Genomic DNA, 26,336 nt, shown 5'->3' on the forward strand with positions numbered 1-26,336 from the left:
ATCACACCCCCTATGGCACCAGAAATTACCCTTGACCACCTTTTGATGACATCACTGGAAGTTCAACTGACCCCCACAACCCCAAAAATACACCCCCTAGAACATCATTAGAAATGGCCCTTTCACTTTTAATGATGACAAAATGAATGGACCCTGTCTGCTTTTTGATGACCTTGCTGGAAGTCCAAATAATTGCTACAGGGGTAGTGACCAAGCAGAAACAGGTTTCTCTAACCCCTCTGTTTAAAAGTTACTAGCTATGAGGGAGCAGAAAGGTCTCTCCTGTGCATTGTGAAGGAGAATTTCCCCTTTCTCTCCTCCCCTCACTGTGGATATGCATGCCCAATGAGCCTGGCAGGCAGAAATGCAAAGTGAAATGGGAGCAGAGTCTTTTGTAGTATACTAAAAGTTTCAGGGGTGATGAGTCAGACAAACTGAACAAAATCACTGTGAACCTGGAAGATGTAGTAGGCCAGATTGACAAACTAAAGAGTAGCAAATCACCTGGACCGGATGGTATGCATCCTAGGGTACTGAAGGAAATAAAAAATGAAATTTCAGATCTATTAGTTAAAATTTGTAACCTATCATTAAAATCATCCATTGTACCTGAAGAATGGAGAGTGGCCAACGTAACCCCAATTTTTAAAAAAGGCTCCAGGGGTGATCTGGGTAACTATAGGCCAGTGAGCCTGACTTCAGTGCCGGGAAAAATAGTGGAAAATATTCTCAAGATCAAAATCGTAGAGCATATAGAAACACATGGTTTAATAGAACACAGTCAATGTTGAGATTACTTACCTGATAATCTCCTTTTCCTTAGTGTAGACAGATGGACTCAGAACAAGTGGGTATAGTGTGCTCATGCTAGCAGTTGGAGACGGATCTGACATCAGCACGGGGTACCCCCACAGGAAGTGAAGCAACTCAGTAATCTTCCTTGCAAAAGCTGTTATGGATATATGTGTACTGACCGAGCAATGAATTAGTGAAACAGGATTCCCCTGACCGATTGATAGTAGCTGGAGACCGCCAGCATTCCCAACCGGAAGGCGTCGACACCTGGCAGAGTGGACGCTCACGTGTAAGAAAGGCCATGGCTTACCTTGAATCAGTGAAACCCATGTATACCGGCAGCCGGGCGGGATGCTGAGTCCATCTGTCTACACTAAGGAAAAGGAGATTATCAGGTAAGTAATCTCAACATTTCCTAGCATGTAGCCAGATGGACTCAGAACAAGTGGGATGTACAAAAGCTACTCCCGAACCGGGCGGGAGGCTGCCTGAGGACTGCGTAGGACTGCCCTCGCAAATGCTGTGTCCTCCCTGGCCTGAACATCCAGATGGTAAAATCTGGAAAAGGTATGGAGGGAGGACCATGTCGTTGCCTTACATATTTCTGCGGGCAACAGCATCCTAGATTCTGCCCAAGAGGGCGCCTGCGCTCTGGTGGAATGAGCCTTGACCTGCAGAGGTGGTGACTTCCCGGCCTCTACGTAGGCCGCTCTGATAACTTCCTTGATCCAGCGGGCTATGGTGGGCCGAGAGGCCGCTTCCCCTTGCTTCTTCCCGCTGTGGAGGACGAACAGATGGTCCGTCTTTCGTACTGCTTCTGTCTTTTCCAGGTATCTGGGCAGCAATCTGCCGATGTCGAGATGGCGTAGCAAACGCCCTTCTTCTGATTTCTTCAAACCCGCCGTAGTTGGCAAAGATATGGTTTGGTTGAGGTGAAATTGTGAGACTACTTTAGGTAAAAAAGAGGGAACCGTGCGAAGATGGATAGCCTCTGGAGTGATTATAAGAAATGGATCACGACAGGATAGTGCTTGTAGCTCTGAGATGCGGCGTGCGGAACACACTGCCAGCAAGAATACCATCTTCAAAGTTAGCGAACGGAGAGACAGGCCCCGAAGGGGTCTGAAGGTGGATCCCGCGAGGAAATCCAAAACTAGGTTGAGGTTCCACAGAGGCACCAGCCACTTCAGTGGCGGACGAATGTGCTTGACTCCTTTCAGGAAGCGGGAAACATCTGGGTGCGTGGCAATGGTCTTGCCATCCCTCCTGGGACCGTAGCAAGACAACGCAGCCACCTGAACCTTGATGGAGCTTAGGGAGAGACCCTTCTGAAGCCCATCCTGCAGGAAATCCAGAACAATAGAGATTGTGGTCGCATGTGGATTGGTGCCATGAGTGTCGCACCAGGCTTCAAATACTCTCCAGATCCTTATGTAGGTGAGGGATGTGGAAAACTTGCGAGCTCGGAGGAGTGTATCCTATCACCGGCTCCGAGTAACCTCTTTTCTTCAGTCTAGCCCTCTCAATGGCCAGACCGTAAGAGAGAATTGAGTCGGATCCTTGTGGAGGATGGGACCTTGACGAAGCAGGTCCCTGAGAGGAGGCAGGAGAAGAGGCTCCCCTGACAGTAGTCTTCTCATGTCCGCGTACCAGGGTTTTCTTGGCCAGTCTGGTGCCACTAGAAGAACTAGGCCCCTGTGCCTCTGAATCTTGTGTATAAGGGCGCCCAGCAGGGGCCATGGCGGAAAGGCGTATAGCAGGGTCCCCGGAGGCCATGGTTGAACCAGGGCATCGATCCCGTGCGAGAACGGATCTCGCTTGCGGCTGAAGTATCTGGGTACTTGAGCATTGGACCTGTCCGCTAATAGGTCCATGTCCGGAGTCCCCCACTGATCCACAATCATCTGGAAGGCTGTGGGGGACAGCTGCCATTCTCCTGATTTAGGCTTTCCCTGCTGAGGAAGTCTGCCGCGGTGTTGTCCCTTCCGGCAATGTGGGCGGCGGAGATGTCCTGGAGATTTGCCTCTGCCCAAGCCATCAACGGGACTATCTCTAGGGACACCTGTTGGCTTCTGGTTCCGCCCTGTCGGTTGATGTATGCCACCGTGGTGGCGTTGTCGGACATCACTCTGACTGCTCTGTTCCGCAGTCTGTGAGCAAATCGCAGGCAGGCTAATCGGACTGCCTGTGCCTCTAGACAGTTGATGTTCCACCCCGACTCTTCTCTGTCCCACCGCCCTTGGGCGGTGAGCTCTTCGCAGTGTGCTCCCCATCCGCTCAAGCTGGCATCTGTGGTGAGCAGAGTCCACGTGGGGGAGGACATCTTCGACCCCCTGCTCATGTGGTTGGACTGCAACCACCACCGCAGCTGGGTCCGCAGTCTGGCTGGTAGAGGTAGATGCACGGAGTAATTCCAGAAGCGTGGGCTCCATCGAGAGATGAGGGAGCGTTGTAGTGGTCTCATATGGGCCCGCGCCCAGGGTACCACTTCCAGAGTGGATGCCATGAGACCGAGAACCTGCAGATAGTCCCAAGCTATGGGCCGGCTGGCTCCCATCAAGGACCGTAGACGCATCTGGAGTTTTAACCTTCTCTTGGTGGTGAGGCTGACTTTGTCTACCTGGGTGTCGAACCGGACTCCCAGGTATTCCAGTGATTGGGAAGGCTGTAGGCAACTCTTGCTTAGGTTGACTACCCATCCCAAGCTTTCCAGAAGGGCGATCACTCTGTTGGTTGCCCGATGGCTCTCCTCTCGGGATTTCGCCCTGATCAGCCAATCGTCTAGGTAGGGATGGACCAGGATTCCTTCCCTTCTGAGCGCCGCTGCTACCACTACGATCACCTTGGTGAAGGTCCGCGGCGCCGTGGCTAACCCGAAGGGCAAAGCCCGGAATTGGAAGTGCGGTCCCAGAACCTTGAAGCATAGGTAGCGCTGATGATCCCGATGGATCGGGATATGCAGGTAGGCTTCCAACAAGTCTAAGGCCGTGAGGAACTCCCCTGGCTGTACTGCGGTCTTGACTGAGCGCAGAGTTTCCATGCGAAACCTCGGGACCCTTAAGTATCGGTTGACTGACTTGAGGTCCAATACGGGCCGGAAAGTGCCCTCTTTCTTGGGTACCATGAAATAAATGGAATAGTGCCCAGAATCCATTTCCCATGCAGGTACTGGGATTATGGCTTTCAAGGACAGGAGCCTCGCTAGGGTAGCTTCCAATGCTGCCGTCTTGTGGAGTGGACACGGAGATTCCACAAACCTGTCCGGAGGGATGTGATGGAAGTCTAGATAATACCCCTCTCGGATGATGGCGAGGACCCACTGGTCCGACGTAATCTCGACCCATCTGGGGTATAAGAGGGTTAACCTGCCCCCTATGGCTCCGTCCCCCGGATGGATCGGCTGATTCTCATTGTGGGGTGCGGCCGGGACCCGAACCCGAGCCGGCTCCCCTCTTGTGCTGCTTGGTCCGAAAGGACTGATTCCTGGCCTGAGGATGAGGTGCCTGGTAACGACTCCTATAGGGAGTGAAGCGTTGGGAGCTTCTACCTCTGGAGGGCCTCGGAAAGGTGCGCTGGTTCCTCTTGGACCTGTCTTCCGGCAGTCGAGGTACTGGAGAGGCACCCCATGTGCTGGCCAGTTTATCTAGGTCGCTGCTGAACAGAAGAGACCCCTTGAACGGCATTCTAGTGAGACGTGTCTTAGAAGGAGCGTCGACTGACCAGTTCCGTATCCAGAGCTGCCTCCTGGCTGCTACTGAGGATGAGACCCCCTTGGCTGTCGTACGGACTAGGTCGGAGGCGGCATCCGTAAGGAACGAGAGAGCTGACTCCATGTCTGCTGCCGGAGCATTGTTCCTGACTTGTGACTAACAGGAACGCGTTACCACTGTGCAGCAGGTTGCGATTCGCAGAGACAGAGCTGCCACCTCAAAGGATTGTTTCAGGATGGCGTCCAGGCGTCGGTCATGATCCTCCTTGAGGGCCGCCCCCCCTCTACTGGAATGGTAGTGTGCTTGACCACAGCGCTAACCAAGGCGTCCACCTTAGGGCACGCCAGCATATCCTTGATTGCCGGGTCCAGGGGGTACATGCCAGATAGGGCCCGACCCCCTTTGAACGAGGCCTCCGGCACATTCCACTCCAAATCGATCAGCTGTTGCGCCGCTTGCAGGAAGGGGAAATGGCGGGCTGTGGGACGAAGACCCTCCAGCAGGGGGTTCTGAGTAGATGCCTCCATGGTGCTGGGGCCTGGAATAGCCAACTCCGTCAGGCACTGAGAGACCAGGTCGGAGAGATCCTCCTTGGGAAAGAACCGCCTCATAGTTCGATATGGCTCTATCCCCGAGGGAAGTTCCCCCTCCTCGGGGGGTTCGGACTCGTCCTCCGAGACATCAGGGTCCGCAGGAGCCGGACTGCCCGGAGGCGGGTGCCCGCGGTAAGGGCGAGAAGGCCCGGGGGCAGGGTCTGCCGGGGCAACAGGGCCTGGACGGGAATCCGACTGCATCTGTACAAAGGCGTGAATCCCCTTAAATAAGTCCACCCAGGAAATGGAAGCGGTTTCTAGCCGTCGGGGTACCAAGTCCCCCAGAATTCCTGGCTGTTCAGGACACCCCGCTAAATCCGGGGTGGCCCCTGGGGAACTGTCGGTAAACCTCGGTTGAGACTGGTCCTGGCCCGAGGCTCCCACGGCCTCCTCACATTGGGCACAAAGGGAGTCTGGCTCCTCGCTCTGCGTGGCTCTAAGCTGGCACGCTGAGCACAGGCCAAGAGCTTTCACGCCGGAGTCAGGAGGTGCCGCCTCTGGAAACGCCGGGGCTTTTAAATGTTCCATCGCGTCTTGCGAATGCAGGGCGCCGGCTTATGCCAATAATATGCGCTTAAGAATATGCGTTCAGCTATATTTATTTATTTATTTCTAATTTTTATATACCGACATTCTTACATTAAAATGCAAATCATACCGGTTTACATAAAACAGAAAAAGCAGGAAAAAATATTTCCATAGTCAAATACAGAGAACATTTATAATAAAATTGTTAACAAAGGCATAAGGTAGGAACTTGAAAAAAAAGGTTACTTAACAGAAAACATAAAAGAAAAAATATTAAATGAAGCACAAAGAGTTGCACGAAGGGGTGCACAAAGGGGAGAGCCCCTTTGTCACGTGGCGCCTGATGGTGAGGCACTTTTCAACCGCCGCCGGAGCTCACAGTGACGTCGGAGGAGGGGCCTGGTCACACATCGCAGTCACCCATTTCCCTCACCTCCTGATGATAATTCCGTTTCTTTTTTATTATTTTTTTTTTTTATTTTTTTTTTTTTTTGCCATTTATAACTTTTATTGGCATGAAACAAGTCAGAAATGCACCATGTACAGAATAATTGCAACCAGAATAGAACAAAGAATGCTAATGTACGGCATAACTGAAAGCCATTTTATCCAAATATACCCCCTAGGAACCCCCCTCCCTCCCCCCCCCTTAGAGGTAGCAGATAGAGAACATTAGGACACATGGTAATCGAGAAACAATCATGCTGTCGATCATCAAAGAAGAAAGAGACCTGGTGAATGACAAGGCCCGTGGTAGTGCCACAGCCTCAAACGATAGGGAGTCCCCTTTGAGTCTAATATTCCAGAGTTGGTACACAGGTAGCGAGGCGCTCCAACCCAGTAGTCCACAATCCCCCGCCTTTACTGTGCGACAGAAATCTGTAGCCATCGTTCATATTGGCCCCAGACCTTGTGAAAGTTATGGGTCGACTTATTGCGATATGCTGTGATCTTACCCAGAGTATGTGTCTGTAGGACCAATGCTTGTACCATTGTTAGTGTTGGGACACTGGGATCCTTCCAGCTACGTGCTATAGCGCATCTGGTCGCGGTAGCCACAAATTTAATAAAATTGCTATGAAATCTTGATCTGTCTTGGAGTTCCTCATTCAGTAGTGCTTGTGCTGGGGTAAGCAGAATGCATGTATTCAGAATCGTGGATATCCAAGTCGATATAGATGTCCAAAGCTTTTGAATTTTGGGACATTCCCACCAAAGATGAAAAAAGGTACCGCGCTCCTGACAAAGTTTCCAGCAGAGTCCCTGAGTGCTGGGCGAGTAGCGCTGAATGAGACTCGGGGTGACATACCATCGAAAGTATAATTTATATCCATTTTCAATGTGCTGGGTTGATATCAGACCCTTCCTCAGAAGTTGAAATGTCCGTAGCCAATCCTCCTTGGTCCAATCGCATTGTAAATCCTCATGCCACGCTTGTATATGTGACGCAGACAGAACAAAGTCATCACTTAATAAACAGTAGAGATTAGATATATGTTTGGTAACCACATGCGCCTGACGACACATACTTTCAAAAGATGTAATACCCTTTGCAAGGTCAACTGCAACCCTATGTCTGAGAAAGAAGTGTCTAATCTGAAGGTACCGAAAAAGATCCGCAGCCCCCAGCTGAAATTGGCGGCAGAGGGCAGGAAAGGTAGTCAGCCCCCCAGAAGACCAGATATGCGACCATTGCAATATACCTTTGTCTATCCAGGGTTTGAATGCTGTCGGGTTGCCAGCTGGCCGAAACTCCCTGTGGTGAAATAAGTGTGTACTGTGGAAAAAACCTCGCGCTCCCACTAATGTTTTCTTCCAACGTTCCCAAACGGACAAGGTGGATTGCACTGTCTCGGGTAATATCAGTCTGGGGCACCAAGAGCCCCGTGCCTGCCACAACAACACCACAAGAGGGAAGTCGCCTAACAGAGCTTGCTCCAAGCGTACCCATGGTTTACCCTGTTTAGAATTATGCCACTCTATGGCCGCTTTCAAGTGGGCCGCGCCATGGTAACGGGCAAGATTAGGCACACCCAACCCTCCTCTATGCCGAGGCACAAACAACGTCCTCTGTGCGATCCGGGGTCGCCTCCCCTTCCATAAATATTTGTTTAACCTCTTTTGCCATTTATCCAATAGCTTCACAGGGATGACTATGGGTAGCGTCTGCATTAAGTACAGAATCCGGGGCAGAATGTTCATTTTTAGCACTGCTAATCTCCCGAGCCAGGAAATGTGATACCTGTCCCACTCCTCTAACTCTTTATATATTTTCTCCATAAGTGGAGCATAATTCAAGTGAAAGAGATCATTATCCGTGCCCAGATAGACCCCCAAATACTTTAATTTACGGTCGGCCCACTTAAAGGGAAACTCCAGTGTAACTTGGGCCAGCAGGGTAGGTGAGACAGTGACGTTTAGCATTTCCGATTTTTCCCAGTTAACCGAGAACCCGGAGACCCTGCTAAAAGCAGCTAATTCTTCAGAGACGGCTCGCAAGGATCGAAGGGGTTCAGTAATGGTGAACAAAATATCATCAGCAAAGAGAGACAGTGTTGAGGAAAAATCTCCAGCCTGTACGCCGGTAATTAAGGGATTGCTCCGTATGCGGTGGGTAAATGGCTCCAAAAAGAGCGCAAAGAGCAAGGGTGAAAGTGGGCATCCCTGTCTGGTACCTCTGCCGACCGCAAACGGAGAAGAATACCCCCCATTAATTTTTAAACAAGCAGTGGGTGCTTCATATAATTTTTGTATCCAAGTAATGAACTTATCCCCCAGGTTAAATAAGCGTAAGGTGTGGAACAAAAATGGCCAATGCACATAGTCAAAGGCCTTTTCGGCATCAATGGCTAACAGTAGCATGGGGATATTTTGCGATCGGGCCCACCCCATGGCAGCAACCGTTTTGCGGACGTTATCCGACGCCATGCGGCCTGGGATAAAGCCAGATTGATCAGGATGTATCAATCCAGGTAAGGAAACATTAAGTCTATGGGCTAAGATTTTTGCTAGCAATTTCATGTCTAAATTAATTAAAGAAATGGGGCGATAAGAGCCACATACCGTGGGATCTCGGCCTGGTTTCACCAGCAGTGTTACCCCAGCCATATTATCTGCCGAGGATAACGAAACCGACCCCTGCAAGGAATTATATAGTATAACCAGCGGGGGCACCACTAACGGCATGAATTTCTTGTAAAATAGGGCCGTGTAGCCATCGAGTCCTGGTGACTTGCCCATTTTCAATGATTTAATGGCCCAAGTCACTTCTGCAGCTGTTATGTCCCGGGCTAAAAATAACTGAGCCTCAGGGGTAACTTGCGGTAGTGTGGTATTGTAAAAGTAAGCCTCCAGCTCCGCTTGATTTATGTCCGTTTTAGGGGCATAGAGTTCCGTATAAAAACGGAGAAAACGCTTCCTGATGTCTGCATTAGATGTTAGCATCATCCCGCTTTCATCTTTTAATTTTACAATATTAGTCTGGGCATGTTGGACCTTCAATTTACGGGCTGTCGACCCGCCTTATTACCCCCTTCATAATATAGCTGCTTACTACGAGTCAAATTATGTGCTATTTGGGCCGCTTCCAGATCCGCCAGGCGTTTGCGCAGGAGATCGATTTGCTCCAAAAGGCCAGCGTCCCCAGTAACGGAATGGGTTTTCCCCAAATGTTGCAGGCGCATAAGGATATCAACCTTTTCCCGCTGTCTGCATCTCTTTACATAAGCACCCCTTGCAATAAGCTTGCCATGCATCACCGCTTTTAAACAGTCCCATAGAACAATGGGGGAAATATCAGGGGTATCATTTAGCTGGAAATATTCCTGAATATCCCCATATAGTTGGGTGCAGAATTCCTCATCTTCGAGGAGACTATCATTAAGCCTCCAGTATTTATGTCCCTTATTGTAGCCTGAGAAATGAAAGTCCATATATACGGGACCATGATCGGACCAGGTGATAGGGCCCAGGGTCGGATCAATAACCTGAGTACAGCAGCCCTTATCAACTAACAAGTAGTCAATGCGCGAGTAGGTTTTATGCACTTTGGACAAGAAGGTGTAGTTCCTAGATTTGGGGTGCCACACATCAACCAGGCCATGATGCCGCAAAAAACGGCGGAAGGCCTGACGGTCTGTCCGTCTAGTCGGTGAGTTAGAGTGAGAATTGTCTAGGCGTGGGTCTATGGTCAGATTAAAATCGCCTCCCAAAATTATATGGCCCTCAGCCCACAGATCAATAAGCTGCGAAAGTCCTTCCAGATAGGCACCTTGCCCCACGTTAGGTGCATATGAACTAATTAGGGTGTACCTGTCCCCTCCAATGGCGATAACCAGTAAAAGGTATCTGCCCTCCGGGTCCATCCGACATAATATTTCTTCATATATCAGATCTTTATGCATAAGTATTCCCACTCCTAGGTACTTTCGAGCCAATGGCCTAGCAGCCCAGTACTGCCTAGGAAAACTAGGGTGTTTAAGTAAACGCTCATATCTCCTCTTCAAATGGGTTTCTTGTACAAAGGCTATCTTTGTATGATAGAAGTTCAAATCATCAAACAGAGATTGCCGTTTAAGAGGTGAATTCAGTCCCTTTACATTTAGGGACATAATGTTAAAGGCCGTCATGGCAGAATAAAAACATAGGTTAGTAACCCAATAAATGTCACCTGCGGTCCCTGCCACTCTATTAATTTAGATTGTCTGTAGTCCTTTGATGTCCAATCGTCCCCTATAGCTATATGTCCATAATAAGTGTTGCCCTCTAACTCCCCCCCCCCCCCCCGCTTTCCCCCCTCCCCCACAGCCTGTTCCCTGTCCCAGGGCCACGCTGTCTGAATAAGGGAGGAGTCGATCATCCCATCATAGCCTTTCCCCGTGACATCTTATACTCATAAACAAACATTGTCTGACAGAGTAGGACATCCCGAACATATAAACTGTTTAACTCAAAACATGAGAGCCTAACATGAAAACAAACAAAAGACATGTGAAGCGTTACATCGAGAATGAGTAGATCCGTAAGGTGGGCTTCAAAAGCAAGGGCCCGCACCTGAAGCCCAGGTGCACCGGCCCAGTCCGGGCATCAAAGCTGCTGCGCGACGAGAAAACCATTTAGCACTCCGCGGGCCACTATGTTTCACCCGGCCAAAGCTCAGCGTGGCGGAGGTGAATCGGGTTGTCGCCGCAGCCTCTTATCCCCTCTGTTCACCCGTTGCCAGCGCGGAGGTCCCTCCTTTCGCACGGGTGGCTTTGGCAGGGCAGATAAGCCCAATATTTCAGGGTAACCTGCGTCACGCAAGATAGTGGAGGCCTCCGCCGGCGTTTTCGCCCTATATGCTTCCCCCTTCAAAGTGAAGTTGAGCCCACAAGGAAACAACCATCGATACCGGATATTTTCTTTTCGGAGAAGATCTGTGACAGGTTTAAAGTCCCTCCTCTTCTTTATCGTTGTGGGTGAGAGGTCTATAAAAATCATGACCTCATGACCCTGCCATTTCCAGCTAGTTTGCTGCCGGGCTATGCTGGCGATTTTTTCTTTAACTGCAAATTCGTGATAACAAGCTATAATATCTTTAGGCAGATTATTAACCCGGGGACCAAAGACTCTGTGGGCGCGCGCTATTTTCACCTCCACCTCCTGCGCCATGGAAGCTGTTCCCGCGCCTGCAGTGAGAAGCATGGTGCTAATCTGGGCAACAGTGTCCATACAGTCTGAATAGTCAGGTCCCTCCGGGATACCTCTGAACCGCAGATTATGGCGCCTAGACCGGTTTTCTAAATCCTCCATTTTATCTTGCAGGCGCTCCATTTCTTCGTGCATATTATTTAGTGAGTCGTGCTGCTCCTTAATGTCCGCGCTGTTTGCCTCCGCCCTGGTTTCAACTTCAAATAGGCGGCGGCCATGTTCTGCAATGTCCCCTTTGAGCTCCTCTATGGAGGTCATAATAACCTCTGTTTTTGCCGCTATTTCCGCTTTAATTTCAGCGAACCAGCCCTTCATCTCCTCCCTAGAAGGGATCACGTTGTCGGCCGCGTGTGTATCCGCCGCCACCGCCTCGAGGTCCGCTGCCTCGGTACCAGCGCCCGCCATGTTGATGCCTTGGGGCTCTCCGTCCAGCGGCAATTTAGTGTATGAAAACTTTTTTAAATCGATCGTTTTCCGCCGATGAGACATCTGCTGGGTATTCCGGTGGTTTTGGGAGTCCTTGGAGAGCTAAGCGCCAGTCGGGGTGCCCGATGTCATTCGCTTTAGCTGATGTCTGGCAAGAGACTCGGGGTTAGCCAGCCATTTGCTGGGATGACGTCACATCCTCCCTTCTTTTTTATTATTTAAGATGGTGTTCACTTCTTGCGGGGGCCCAGGATGGAGGGTGGCCTCCCCGCTCGCTGGCGCCTAATGGTGAGGCGCTTTTCAACCGCCACCGGAGCTCACAGTGACTTCGGGGGAGGGGCGTGGTCACACATCGCAGTCACCCATTTCCCTCACCTCCTGATGATAGTTCTGTTTCTTTTTTGTTATTTATATGCGCTCAATAATATACAATATGCGCTCAAGAATATGCGTTCAGCACTATGCGCTCAATAATATACAATATGCGCTCAATAACATACGCTTAGTAATGTATATGCTGCGTTGTGCGCCCATCCACAGGCGCCTATCCGTGGGCGCTCAATACCTTAACAAGGCAGACAAAATGGTGACCTCCACGGCGTGTCGCCTACCGGCAACGCCGCCGATCCTCATATCTTGGAGACCAAAAGTAAGAGATGTACGCCTTACCTGATCTTCGGCGCTTCCCGGCTGTAACCGGGCGGTCTCCGGCTGCGGGGTGGGGAGAGGGCAAGCACCTTCACCGCCGCGCTCGAGGAGGTGCACCCGCTGCCTCTAAGCCGCCGAACTCGTCTCGCTCGGGGCTAAGTCCACGCCGGGACCGAGGCTCCTCTCAGCCAAGCCCGAGCCCTTCTCGCTCGGGGGCTACGTCCCTGCCACGATTCGGCCACCAGACCGCGGCCTAGACCTCCGAGGGATCGTGGAAATCACCTCGGGAAACTCAACTGGGGGAGGGACCCGAGGGTATCACCGCAGGAGTGCGGGGCTCGTCTTCTGGAATCTTCTTAGAAATTTAGAAAGTAGAAAGTAGATTTGGAAAACATGCTCAGCGAGCGTGCAGGAGCTCCAAACTGCTTTGGAGACGGAAATTACTGAGTTGCTTCACTTCCTGTGGGGGTATATGTACCCGTGCTGACATCAGATCCATCTCCAACTGCTAGCACGAGCACACTATACCCACTTGTTCTGAGTCCATCTGGCTACACGCTAGGAAACATGGATTTACCCAGGGCAAGTCTTGCCTCACAAATCTGCTTCACTTTTTGAAGGGGTTAATAAACATGTGGATAAAGGTGAACCGGTAGATATAGTATACTTGGATTTTCAGAAGGCGTTTGACAAAGTTCCTCATGAGAGGCTTCTAGGAAAAGTAAAAAGTCATGGGGATAGGAGGCGATGTCCTTTTGTGGATTACAAACTGGTTAAAAGACAGGAAACAGAGTAGGATTAAATGGTGAATTTTCTCAGTGGAAAAAGGTAAACAGTGGAGTGCCTCAGGGACCGGTGCTTTTCAATATATATATATATATATATATATATATATATATAAATGATCTGGAAAGGAATACGATGAGTGAGGTTATCAAATTTGCAGATGATACAAAATTATTCAGAGTAGTTAAATCACAAGCAGATTGTGATACATTACAGGAGGACCTTGCGAGACCGAAGATTGGGCATCCAAATGGCAGATGAAATTTAATGTGGACAAGTGCAAGGTGTTGCATATAGGGAAAAATAACCCTTGCTGAAGTTACAGGATGTTAGGTTCCACATTAAGGAGCTACCACCCAGGAAAAAGATCTAGGCATCATAGTGGATAACACATTGAAATCGTCGGTTCAGTGTGCTGCAGCAGTCAAAAAAGCAAACAGAATGTTAGGAATTATTAGAAAGGGAATGGTTAATAGAATGGAAAATGTCATAATGCCTCTATATCGCTCCATGGTGAGACCACACCTTGAATACTGTGTACAATTCTGGTCGCCACATCTCAAAAAAGATATAGTTGCGATGGAGAAGGTACAGAGAAGGCAACCAAAATGATAAAGGGGATGGAACAGCTTCCCTATGAGGAAAGGCTGAAGAGGTTAGGGCTGTTCAGCTTGGAGAAGAGACGGCTGAGGGGGGATATGATGGAGGTCTTTAAGATCATGAGAGGTCTTGAATGAGTAGATGTGAATCGGTTATTTACACTTTCGAATAATAGAAGGACTAGGGGGCATTCCATGAAGTTAGCAAGTAGCACATTTAAGACTAATCAGAGAAAATTCTTTTTCACTCAACGCACAATAAAACTCTGGAATATGTTGCCAGAGGATGTGGTTAGTGCAGTTAGTGTAGCTGCGTTCAAAAAAGGTTTGGATAAGTTCTTGGAGGAGAAGTCCATTAATGGCTATTAATCAAGTTTACTTAGGGAATAGCCACTGCTATTAATTGCATCAGTAGAATGGGATCTTCTTAGTGTTAGACGTTTCACTGCTCCCAGTTGTGTATTTCCCTGTTTTATTGTAACTGCAACGTTTTCGATCCGCACCTGTTAATGTTCTTATTGTATCTTTCACCCCTTTCTTATTTGTAAACCGGCATGATGTGATACCTTTTGCGAATGCCAGTATAGAAAAACACTAAATAAATAAATAAATAAATAAATAAATAAATAAATAAAATAGTGTTTGGGTAATTGCTAGGAGTTCCAGGTGGGAGGTTTTTTTTTTATCCTTGTTAGTTTTAATTATTGGATGTGATGTATCTGCTGTTTTGAAACATTTTATTAGTGTTTGGTAATATTTTAAGCAATTTTAGATGTGGTTTTCATTTGCTGAATTTATCAGCAGATATGACATTCTTTTTATTGGTGTGTTTCATTTTTTATATTTTTGGATTGTGTTTGCATTGCTATCAGACTTTGCCTTCTTATGTTTACGAGTTCAGTTTTTGTCAGCACATTTCCATTTATATTTTATGGTCTCTTTATTCTGTATTTGGTGAGAGCCTGCCCCTGTTCTGCGTGTGTGACTGAGCTTTAGGTATTCTGCCAGCATGTAGTTTCTGTGTAGGGATTTACAACAACCTGGCTTTAATCTGTTTTCCTAATAGAATCTGTTTAGGGCCTGATGTAATATTTGCAGTGTGGCTTTTTCATAGGTTGAGTGCTGGCACTTATGATATGGAAGGCTTCCTATACTGGAATTGTAGTTCAGTTTATTCCTGGCTTTTTGTGGGTCAAGTCCACCCTCAGTGCACTTTACCATAGGCCCAATACCATAAGGGATCCAGTACACCGCCTCGATTACTATGAGAAAAATCTATTAAACTATTATTATTGAAAGTGTGTTGTTTTTACTTGCAGTGTATGCCTATGTAATATATATGTTGTCATGATATTTTTACTTCAGAAGATTGTACTTTGTCTATTTTCCATGTGCAATCTGCCTTTTTAGGGTGGGGAAGTTAATACATTTTAAAATGGAAAATAATTCATACGTCTTAATTATGTAGGGAGGGGAGGGAAGGGGGAATGAGAGGCTGTAAGGTTTGTCTGGGGCATCTAATACCCTTGTATCAGCCCTGAGAGAGAGTGCGTCACACACACATTCACCAACCTCTCACCCCCCCAGGGAGCAGATCCTGGAGGAGGGTGGAGGGCAGGCAATAGGGAATGGAGGAGTCCTATTCCTAGACTCAGGAGGTGGGCCCTCGCCCCATTAAACATTTCTACGGTGCCCCTTAGTGCAGATGCCGAAGTCTGAGAAGAAAAAAAATAACAGAGGTTAGAGCAGTCGCTGCAATCAGGGGAAGCCAGGGATCATTCCTTGTGCGCTTGGGCAGCTCACGTCACCCCTCCATTGCCTCCCCCCCCCCCCCCTGCCCTGGCCATTTCATCCTTCCCCTCAGGCACCAGATTGCCTTGAGCTGCCCCTGATGCCAGTTATGTCTCCCCTCTTGTGTTTTCGACTTCTGGCAGTGGCATCCAGGCGTTTCAGCCTGCTTTTCAGTTCATCTTTTAACTCAGGTGGTTCTTTACCTATAGGCACATAGGCCTACGTTCCCTTTTATTGGAACTATCGGCCTGCCTTAACTCCTCTGTTAGTTTAGTATCCTCTGAGCTGTGACTGCTGACTGTCGCCTTTCCCCCTGTGTTCTAGTTTAAAAGCTGCTCTATCTCCTTTTTGAAGATTAGTGCCAGCTAGGGATGTGAATCGTGTCCTCGATCGTCTTAACGATCGATTTCGGCTGGGAGGGGGAGGGAATCGTATTGTTGCCGTTTGGGGGGTAAAATATCGTGAAAAATCGTTAAAAATCGTGAAAAATCGAAAAATCGAAAAATCGAAAAACCGGCACATTAAAACCCCCTAAAACCCACCCCCGACCCTTTAAATTAAATCCCCCACCCTCCCGAACCCCCCCCCAAATAACTTAAATAACCTGCGGGTCCAGCGGCGGTCCGGAACGGCAGCGGTCCGGAACGGGCTCCTGCTCTGAATCTTGTCGTCTTTACCCGGCGCCATTTTCCAAAATGGCGCCGAAAAATGGCGGCGGCCATAGACGAAAAAGATTGGACGGCAGGAGGTCCTTCCGGACCCCCGCTGGACTTTTGGCAAGTCTCGTGGGGGTCAGGAGGCCCCCCACAAGCTGGCCAAAAGTTCCTGGAGGTCCAGCGGGGGTCAGGGAGCGATTTCCCGCCGCGAATCGTTTTCGTACGGAAAATGGCGCCGGCAGATCGACTGCAGGAGGTCGTTCAGCGAGGCGCCGGAACCCTCGCTGAATGACCTCCTGCAGTCGATCTCCTGCCGGCGCCATTTTCCGTACGAAAACGATTCGCGGCGGGAAATCGCTCCCTGACCCCCGCTGGACCTCCAGGAACTTTTGGCCAGCTTGTGGGGGGCCTCCTGACCCCCACGAGACTTGCCAAAAGTCCAGCGGGGGTCCGGAAGGACCTCCTGCCGTCCAATCTTTTCGTCTATGGCCGCCGCCATTTTTCGGCGCCATTTTGGAAAATGGCGCCGGCTAAAGACGACAAGATTCAGAGCAGGAGCCCGTTCCGGACCGCTGCCGTTCCGGACCGCCGCTGGACCCGCAGGTTATTTAAGTTATTTGGGGGGGGGTTCGGGAGGGTGGGGGATTTAATTTAAAGGGTCGGGGGTGGGTTTTAGGGGGTTTTAGTGTGCCGGCTCACGATTCTAACGATTTATAACGATAAATCGTTAGAATCTGTATTGTATTGTGTTCCATAACGGTTTAAGACGATATTAAAATTATCGGACGATAATTTTAATCGTCCTAAAACGATTCACATCCCTAGTGCCAGCAGCCTGGTTCCACCCTGGTTAAGGTGGAGCCCCTCCTTTAAGAATAGGCTCCCCCTTCTCCAAAATATGCCCAGTTCCTAACAAAAGTGGATCCCTTTTCCCGGCACCATCGTCCCATCCACACCTTGAAACGCCAGAGCTGTGCCTGCCTCTGGGGGTCCAGCGTATAGAACAGGGAGCTTTCCAGAGACTAAAAGCCTAAAGCAGCCAGCTCCTTATCAACACTGTCTAAAATCCTGACTAGGTGGATGAAGCCTGCCACCAATCCTCATGTCCAACAGCCACCCAGCTATCTATATTTCTAATATTTAATCACCAACTATGGCAGCTGGTGTAAGCCTTGGAGACTCATCCTTTATGTGAGAGGATAGTGCATATCCTGGCTTACAGGAGGACTTCACCTTACACTATACTAGGGCAACGCTCTCAGACCAGGTGACTTAGGGCTGCTGGACTGCACTTGGGACTTGGCTACTCTGTCCCTGAAGGTCTCTTCCATATCCCGCTCTGCGACAGCTCGTCCAGGCCTCTAGAGACGGGACTCGTTCTGAGCTAGGAAATCTTTGCATCAGGCACATATACAACCTCTCACCAACTGGTGAGAGGTTGTATATGTGACTGCTCTCTCGCTGACTCTCTCTCTATGCACTCTCATATATTATCTATTTAGCCTTCTTTCATCGTTCACTGTAATTTCCTTTCTCAGTTACCTGTAAACCGACATGATGTGTCCTACGAATGCCGGTATATAAAAAGCGTTAAACAAATAAATAAATAGATAGATAATCATAGATGTGGCACTTGGTACAAAAGACTGGACGATCTCCATCTCGCTACTGTCTGCATCTTATTACTGAATTTGTGCTTAATTTAAGTTGCTATAGGAGTATTTATTTATTTATTTATTTAACATTTTTCTATACCGGCATTCGTAGGACACATCACGTCGGTTTACAAGTAACTGAGAAAGGAAATTACAAAAAACGGGGAAGGGGGCTAACTGGATAATATATAAAAGTACAGATGAAGAGAGTCAAAGAGCAGAGTTACAACTTTTGCATTCATGCTAGGGTTAGATATGCAAGTGAACTATAAACAATGCTAAGGAGGCATGTGCACTTAAGAACTTAGCATATAGAACTTATTTACAGTATGAAAGGAGGCAAGTGCACGTATATACAGATAAATGCTGGTGCGGGGGGGGAGGAAAAAGAAGGAGGGAGCGGGAAGGGAGAGGGGAAAGGGAAAAAGGAGCAGGGGGGTGTGGAGGGAAACAGGGGTACAACTGAGCAAGGGTATTTTTAGGGAGAGCTTGCTAAAGGGTGAAGAGGGCGGGGTAGGGAGGAAGGGGTACAGGGAAGGTATAGGGGAGGTCAGGGAGAAGGTAGGTAGGTTGAGCGGGAGCTGAGAGGGTTCAATGAGGGAAAGGACTAGGTTTGAGAGGAATTGGGATATGCCTGTTGAAAGAGCCATGTCTTGATTCCTTTTTTGAAATGGCTCAGGGACGGTTCTAGGCGGAGTTTGGCGGGGAGGGAATTCCAGAGGGTGGGGCCCGCAATGGTGAAGGCTCTATCCCTGGTGGTGGTGAGGTGTCCAACTTTAAGTGAAGGGGTTTGGAGAGTGCCAGCAAGGGAGTTTCTAGTGGGGTGATTAGCTTGATGGAATTGTGGCATATCTTCAAGCCAGGGTGAGTTGTTATTGTATAGTGTGTTATGGAGGATGGTAAGTGTTTTGTATTGGGAACGGAAGGTGATGGGGAGCCAGTGGAGGTCTTGGAGAATAGGAGTGATATGGTCAGTTTTTCTGGTGTTTGTTAGGATTCTTGCCATGGAATTTTGAAGGATTTGAAGGGGTTTAATGGTGGAGGCTGGGAGGCCTAAGAGAAGGGAGTTACAATAGTCGAGTTTGGATAGTATAGTGGTTTGCATAACAGTGCGGAAGTCGTGGGCGTGGAGAAGGGGCTTCAGTTTTTTGAGGACTTGAAGTTTATAGAAGCCCCCTTTTAGGAGTGATTTAATGTGAGGTTTGAAGCTTAGTTGATTGTCTAGGGAGACACCTAAATCTCTGACACTGGGTGGCAGTGTGTAATTTTGTGAGGCATTTTGGATCATTTGGTGGATCGAGTCGATTGGTTGATTTGCTAGGATGAGGATTTCAGTTTTAGAGGCGTTGAGTGCTAGATGTAGATTGGAGAGGAGAGAATTGATGGATGTCAGACATTTTTCCCAGTACTGAAGGGTTTCATTGATGGATTTCTGAATGGGAATAAGTATTTGTACGTCGTCTGCATATAAGAAGAATTTTAGTCCTAATTTGGAAAGGAGGTGGAAAGAGTAGGGATGTATTTCATATTAATTTGGCAATGACCTGCAAGGGCACAATTAATCTAATTGATAAAGTCTAAGTCACTCATTTTGATAAATTCCTGATTGATTTTTTATGTGAAATGGCTCTTGTCCTTTTATATAGGATAAAAGTTTATAAATCAAAGAATGAGCTTAGAGTTCAGGGGTTGGGGAGGGAAAGAAAAACTAAAATTACCTACCTTTCCTAGTTTTTAATCAAGACACACCCAAATTTTAAAAAAATTACCTAACTTTCCTAGCTTTTAATCAAGGCTTACACACAAATTTAAATTGCCTACCTTTCCTAGCTTTTGATCAAGGCACACACACACACAGATTACCTACCTTTCCTAGCTTTTAATCAAGGCACACACACACACAAATTACCTACCTTTCCTAGCTTTTGATCAAGGCACACTCATTACCCTACATTTTCTAGCTTTTAATCAGGATGCACACACAAATTTAAATTACCTACCTTTCCTAGGTTTTGATCAAGGCACACACACACAGATTACCTACCTTTCCTAGGTTTTGATCAAGGCACACACACACAGATTACCTACCTTTCCTAGCTTTTAATCAAGGCACACACACACAGATTACCTACCTTTCCTAGCTTTTAATCAAGGCACACACACACAAATTACCTACCTTTCCTGACTTTTGATCAAGGCACACACAAACAAATTACCTAAGTTTCCTAGCTTTTAATCAAGGCGCACACACACACACACACAAATTACTTACCTTTCCTAGCTTTTAATCAAGGCACACACACAAATTACCTACCTTTCCTAGCTTTAATGAAGGTCACACACAAACAAATTACCTAAGTTTCCTAGCTTTTGATCAAGGTGCACAAACACATTACCTACCTTTCCTAGCTTTTAATCAAGGCACACACACAAATTACCTACCTTTCCTAGCTTTAATGAAGGTCACACACAAACAAATTACCTAAGTTTCCTAGCTTTTGATCAAGGTGCACAAACAAATTACCTACCTTTCCTAGCTTTTGATCAAGGCACACACACACAGATTACCTACCTTTCCTAGCTTTTGATCAAGGCACACACACACAGATTACCTACCTTTCCTAGCTTTTAATCAAGGCACACACACACAAATTACCTATCTTTCCTGGCTTTTGATCAAGGCACACACAAACAAATTACCTAAGTTTCCTAGCTTTTGATCAAGGTGCACAAACAAATTACCTACCTTTCCTAGCTTTTAATCAAGGCACACAAACAAATTACCTAAGTTTCCTAGCTTTTGATCAAGGTGCACAAACAAATTACCTACCTTTCCTAGCTTTTAATCAAGGCATACACACAAATTACCTACATTTTCTAGCTTTTAATCAAGGCGCACACACTAAAAAATAAGTTACTGGTACCCACAATTTTATCTCTCCCCAAACCTTTAAAACCCAATATTACCAGCAAGCAATACTTACCCATCCTCTTCTGCCATCAGAAAAATCTCCTCTCAATAATCCCGCAGGAGGTGGATATTTTTTCAGGAGGAGAGGACATTCTGGAGTAGGAAGTCATAATGTGAGGCTCACGAGAAACTTCAGAAGTAACAGAGGAAGGTTTGCTTTATGGAAAGGGTGATGGATGCAGAGAATGTCCTTCCAAGGGAAGTGATGGTGGTAAAATGAAAAACAGAATTTAAGGAGACCTGCGATAAACACAAAGGCTTCTTCCAAATAGCATGAAGGGAAAGCAAGCAGGGTCTGAAATTAGTCAGGGTATAAGCACCTCTTGGTCTCCATCTAATATGCATGGCCTATGGCAGGGCACCTGTATCCCGACACAGGTGCATTTTCCCTCCAGCCACAACACATATATGTTCAGAACTGGGCAATGCAAGGATGTTTTTAAGCAGCACATTTCTATCACTATTTCAAGCTTCTTAGCAGCAGTCTGACCTGCCATTCCTATGCAACAGGGTTGTTTCATACTAGGCTATAAAACCAATAACTAATTGTAAAGTGCCAGGTTTATACTTAGAAAGAGGGATGCATTCAGCTGTGACTGTGGGCCACTCTCCTAGTGCTGTAATTTAGATTCTTTTATTGGGCTGAAAAAGTGACCTTTTTGAGAGATGCCTGAAGTCCATCTCACAGAACCGAAATGAGCTTCATCTCAACTTTTATTCATGTACAAAGAGAGTCATTATAAAAATAATAATCAGTACACAGCAAAAAAAAAAAAAAAAATAGCACAGCAAAACTCTGAAAGTCAACCAGCAACCGCCCTGCCAATATGAAGAGTTTATTTCAGTCCACCGTCTTCAGGAAGTTTGGCAGAATCATTACCTCTGCGCTCGTTCCCATAATCCACAAGCGAGACGTTTCCTCTCGGGCGACTAAAAAGGAATTAACTCCCCCCAGCCATATCAGGCTGTTGTGCTGCCGGCATAGATTTATATAAAGGCTCTCTGGACCTCAGCACTTTCCCAGGGAAGATGGCTGGGGGCAACGCCACCTCACTACCTCTGCTCTTTTCTCACCCTGCTCCCTTTGGGAAGGCCAGTCCCCAGCTAAGCTGCTTTTATTTGTTTACTTTTCCTCCTGATAAAGGCCTCCCTCTCTGGCTAAAACCCGCTGTTGAATTGAACCTGCATTCTCGTTTGAACGCTGCGTGACCTGTACGGTGCTGGGTATGTCTGGCTGTGCCATAGACACAAGCAGTAGTAGCAGGCAGACAGCTCAGTGGTGTGGTCGTTGGAGTCCAACCTGTCACCAGCAACAAGGCTGCATATCCAGAACCACCCTCGGAGGAAGTATCAGACCCTCCCAGCAGTCAGTACCTGCAGGAAGAAAGCTATCAAACCCAGGGGGAGACCACAATCACCCAGGGCAGCGACACCCAACTCCTACTGCATGTGCAAGCAGATGGAAATCTCCGCCATGGAAATCACAGCAGATTTTGGGATGTTGCAAAGTGCTGGGGCGCTTAAAGTGAGTTTGTAGAAAACCCAATTTTGTCCTAATCACAAAATCTTGAATGCTGCAGGAGTATGCAAGAGGCGAGGAAAGCACTGAAAGAACCCCAAGGTGCCACACAGAAAGCTGAATGTTTTCCAATAGGGAGAGGGAGTCTCTTGGGGATGTTTCAGAGTAACTGTTCTGTTATAAGGCTGCACTCAACCCAGGGCTTAGAAGCATTTGTGCTCGCTCTGCTGTATGAGATAGAATAGAAGCAGTTCCCATACATGTGCTGTGAAGCTTCTCATCACCAGGACTCTCTCTTCTATGTTTAATTGTTTATTCACATATCTCGTTAGCCTCAGTCCTCTCAGACGGTGCCATTTAAGATGGGTCGGTCAAGGAAGAGAACATAGCTCGCTATGGGAATCCCTTGGAGCTCTAGGATGGTGATGTTATTGGGGAAGGAAGAGTTAAGAAGTGTTCCTGGTACAAACAGAGTCTTCTGGGGGCCCCTGGAGGACCAGTATCGCCCAACGTTAAAGCCATTAATCCACAGCTGGCCCTGTAAGTAAAGTCCAACAGCAAAATTAGCATTAGTACAAGAGCCAAGGGGTTGAACCTGTCCTGGGTTGTGCCTTTCCTGCATAAACTAAAATCTCAAGATCAATAAACCCAAGACTGGCTCAACTCATGCTCAATCCTGACACAAGGCAGTCTAGAAATGATAGCTCCTTCCACAATGAGCTCACAGAATTCACCCCAGCCCTCCTCTCCCAGGGAGATCCTCGTGCCTCCAACATTTGCACCTTCACTCGTCTGCTCAGGATTTGATCTTAACTTTCTGTCTTGATTTCCTTACCTTGCTCCAGCCTGGCAGCTTGATGTAGGTGTCCCGGGTAATGCCTGGCAGTAGAAAGGACCCCGAGTAGAAGACTGGCACAGTGCTGTCACCAGCTTCCTTGTCTTGATGCCACTTTTCAGCCCAACCCGCAGAAATAGCAGCATCAATGCTCAAAGGGTACATCTCCCAGTCACGCAGTATATCGGAGTCTAAAGTGAGGTTCTTGACCAGACCCTAGAAAATGAGAAGAAAGGTCAGAATCGGTGGAAACACAACAGCAAGAGGAGGCGGCATGGAAGAGGGCCAGCAGAAGAAAACCAGAAACTAACCTACATCCCTGGCTGACTGCGCTCCTGCCTCCTCTTAGTTTGCCCAATTTTCAGTGTAATAGACTTCCTTTCACTTCATTTCATTGCAATTAGGAATCCTTTCCTTATCCCAGGCTTTCCTGAATCCTATAACTGGGAGGCCGTCCGTGCACACCCCCCATCCTCTACATGAAGAAACATTTTCTAATGCTACTCCTGCTTCCTCCTCATTTGAGTTTTATATCATTTCCTTTCCATTAAAACAAGGTTTGCTTCTTGCACATGATTTAGGACCTTGAGAAACGTGAGGGGGGGGGGTCACATATTTAAGTACTTAAGACTCAGCTCATGTGTTTTCTGGTGGAAACCCCGCATGGGTTTAGCAGCCTTCCTCAGGCCTGTCTCTATCCTTTTGAAATACTCTCTCCAGAACTGCTCAGAGACTGCAGGAGAGCTGTCATGACAGACCTGTACACAGGCTGTGTCATTTTGGGGTCCATTTTTGTTGTTAATGTTTTCCCTCTTTTTCACGTTTTTATGTTTCGGAAAGAGTGTGCATAGGGCGCACTAAAAGCAATAGAAGAAAAAACGTCATTGATTATTTTCTATTGCTTTGAAAACAACAAGAAATGACAAAGAATGTCATTTCAAATGAATGCATATCACTAATAAATGCTGAATTGCCCCAGAGATCTGTAAAGGGACCAATGCTTTCTGATATATTTATAAATGTTCTGGAAAAGGGAGTAAGGATATCAAATTCAGAGAAGAGACAACATTGTTCAAATTTATCAGATCACATGCTCATTGTGAGGAATTACAAGATGGCCTTGCAAGATTGAGGTCTGGGAGTCTAAAGGCAGATATTATTATTATTATTATTACTATTGCCTACATTAAATTTTAAGTGCAAAGTGATGCATATAGGGAATAATAATCCAAACTCTAGGCACATGATGCTGGGTTGTTGTATCAGTGGACCCTTGGGCCATGGCAGGATTGGCTTGACCTGCAGGGAGGAGCCCTGCAAGTTCCTTTTGTCAGGAGGCCTAGCCAGACAAGGCAAACACCTGTAAGGACCTTCACCTATAGCAGCCCTTGTTCCCCTTGGGTTGAGCCTATGCATGCTGCGAGCAGCAGGACTTAGATGGGGTCTCTGCTGATAGGAGGAGAGGTCTGTAGTAGGCTGAGTCATAGACAGGCGGCAGTCAGATGTGTCCAGGGTCCAGGCAATGGTCAGAGGCAGGCAGCAGTCAGTCATATCTAAGATCCAAGCAGAGGTCAAACTGGGTATCTGTCCAAGAGAAGGGAGGAGGAACAGATAGACAGGGCAGGCAGGCAAGGAGAACAAATGGGCCATGTGGATGAAGACAAGCAGGGCGAGAACCAAAGATGAACAGAACTATAATGGAGACAAGACCTGGGAAGAAACGCACTATAAAGTGTAGCTGAACCTATTGATGAGGCGAGTTAGAACATAAGAACATAAGAAAATCCCCATACTGGATCAGACCAAGGGTCCATCAAGCCCAGCATCCTGTTTCCAACAGTGGCCAATCCAGGCCATAAGAACCTGGCAAGTACCCAAACACTAAGAAGATCCCATGCTACTGATGCAATTAATAGCAGTGGCTATTCCCTAAGTCAACTTGATTAATAACCGTTAACAGACTTCTCCAAGAACTTATCAAAATCTTTTTTAAACACAGCTATACTAATTGCACTAACCACATCCTCTGGCAACAAATTCCAGAACTTAATTGTGCATTGAATGAAAAAGAATTTTCTCTGATTTGTTTTAAATGTGCCCCATGCTAACTTCATGGAGTGCCCCCTAGTCCTTCTATTATCCGAAAGAGTAAATAACCGATTCACATTTACCTATTCTAGACCTCTCATGATTTTAAACACCTCTATCATATCCCCTCTCAGCTGTCTCTTCTCCAAGCTGAACAGTCCTAACCCTCTTTAGCCTTTCCTCATAGGGCAGCTGTTCCATCCCCTTTATCATTTTGGTAGCCCTTCTCTGTACCTTCTCCATTGCAACTATATCTTTTTTGAGATGCGGCGACCAGAATTGTACACAGTATTCAAGGTGCGGTCTCACCATGGAGCAATACAGAGGCATTATGACATTTTCCATTTTATTCACCATTCCCTTCCTAATAATTCCTAACATTCTGTTTGCTTTTTTGACTGCCGCAGCACACTGCACCGACGATTTCAATGTGTTATCCACTATGATAACGTCCTCCTTCAGCAACTCAAAAAAGGAACTATTTCTCGGCTAACTGCACTTTAATATAACTTGCCTTATATTACACACGACGTAATTTTGTATATAATGCTTACCATGTAAACACTCACGTTTCTGCTTATTTGCTTTGTTCTCCAGTTAGAAATTGTTTAACCTATCCTTTTTCTCTAACAACCAAGTTCCACATTCCCTGTTATAATGTAATTTCTTGCTTCCATTGTTAACTGGTTTTTTCCCCCTAGTTCATTGTAAACCGGTACGATAAGACCTGGTCTTGAGCATCGGTATATTAAAAGAATTTAAATAAATAAATAAATAAATATGATGCCTAGATCTTTTTCCTGGGTGATAGCTCTTAATATGGAACCTAACATCGTGTAACTACTGCATGGATTATTTTTCCCTATAAACATCACCTTGCACTTGTCCACATTAAATTTCATCTGCCATTTGGATGCCGAATCTTCCAGTCTTGCAAAGTCCTTCTGCAATTTATCACAATCTACTTGTGATTTAACTACTCTGAATAATTTTGTATCATATGCAAAATTTGATTACCTCACACGACATATTCCTTTCCAGATCATTT

General features: G+C 47.1%; 1 protein-coding gene across 1 annotated transcript in view; it reads right to left on the bottom strand.

Annotated features, from left to right (window-relative positions):
- Nucleotides 1–21,542: 21,542 nt before the first annotated feature.
- Nucleotides 21,543–26,336, bottom strand: part of LOC115093355 (beta-galactosidase-like) — a 156,791-nt gene continuing 151,997 nt past the window's right edge. Inside the window, exons 12-13 of the mRNA XM_029604986.1 lie at nucleotides 23,201–23,416; nucleotides 21,543–22,903 (exon numbers count right to left, since the gene is read on the bottom strand). Of these exons, the coding sequence (XP_029460846.1) occupies nucleotides 22,709–22,903; nucleotides 23,201–23,416 (411 nt within the window). The 3' untranslated portion in view covers nucleotides 21,543–22,708. The remainder of the gene's footprint in view (nucleotides 22,904–23,200; nucleotides 23,417–26,336) is intronic.

Source organism: Rhinatrema bivittatum, chromosome 6, assembly GCF_901001135.1.
Source record: "Rhinatrema bivittatum chromosome 6, aRhiBiv1.1, whole genome shotgun sequence".
In the NCBI taxonomy this organism is placed as follows: domain Eukaryota; kingdom Metazoa; phylum Chordata; class Amphibia; order Gymnophiona; family Rhinatrematidae; genus Rhinatrema; species Rhinatrema bivittatum.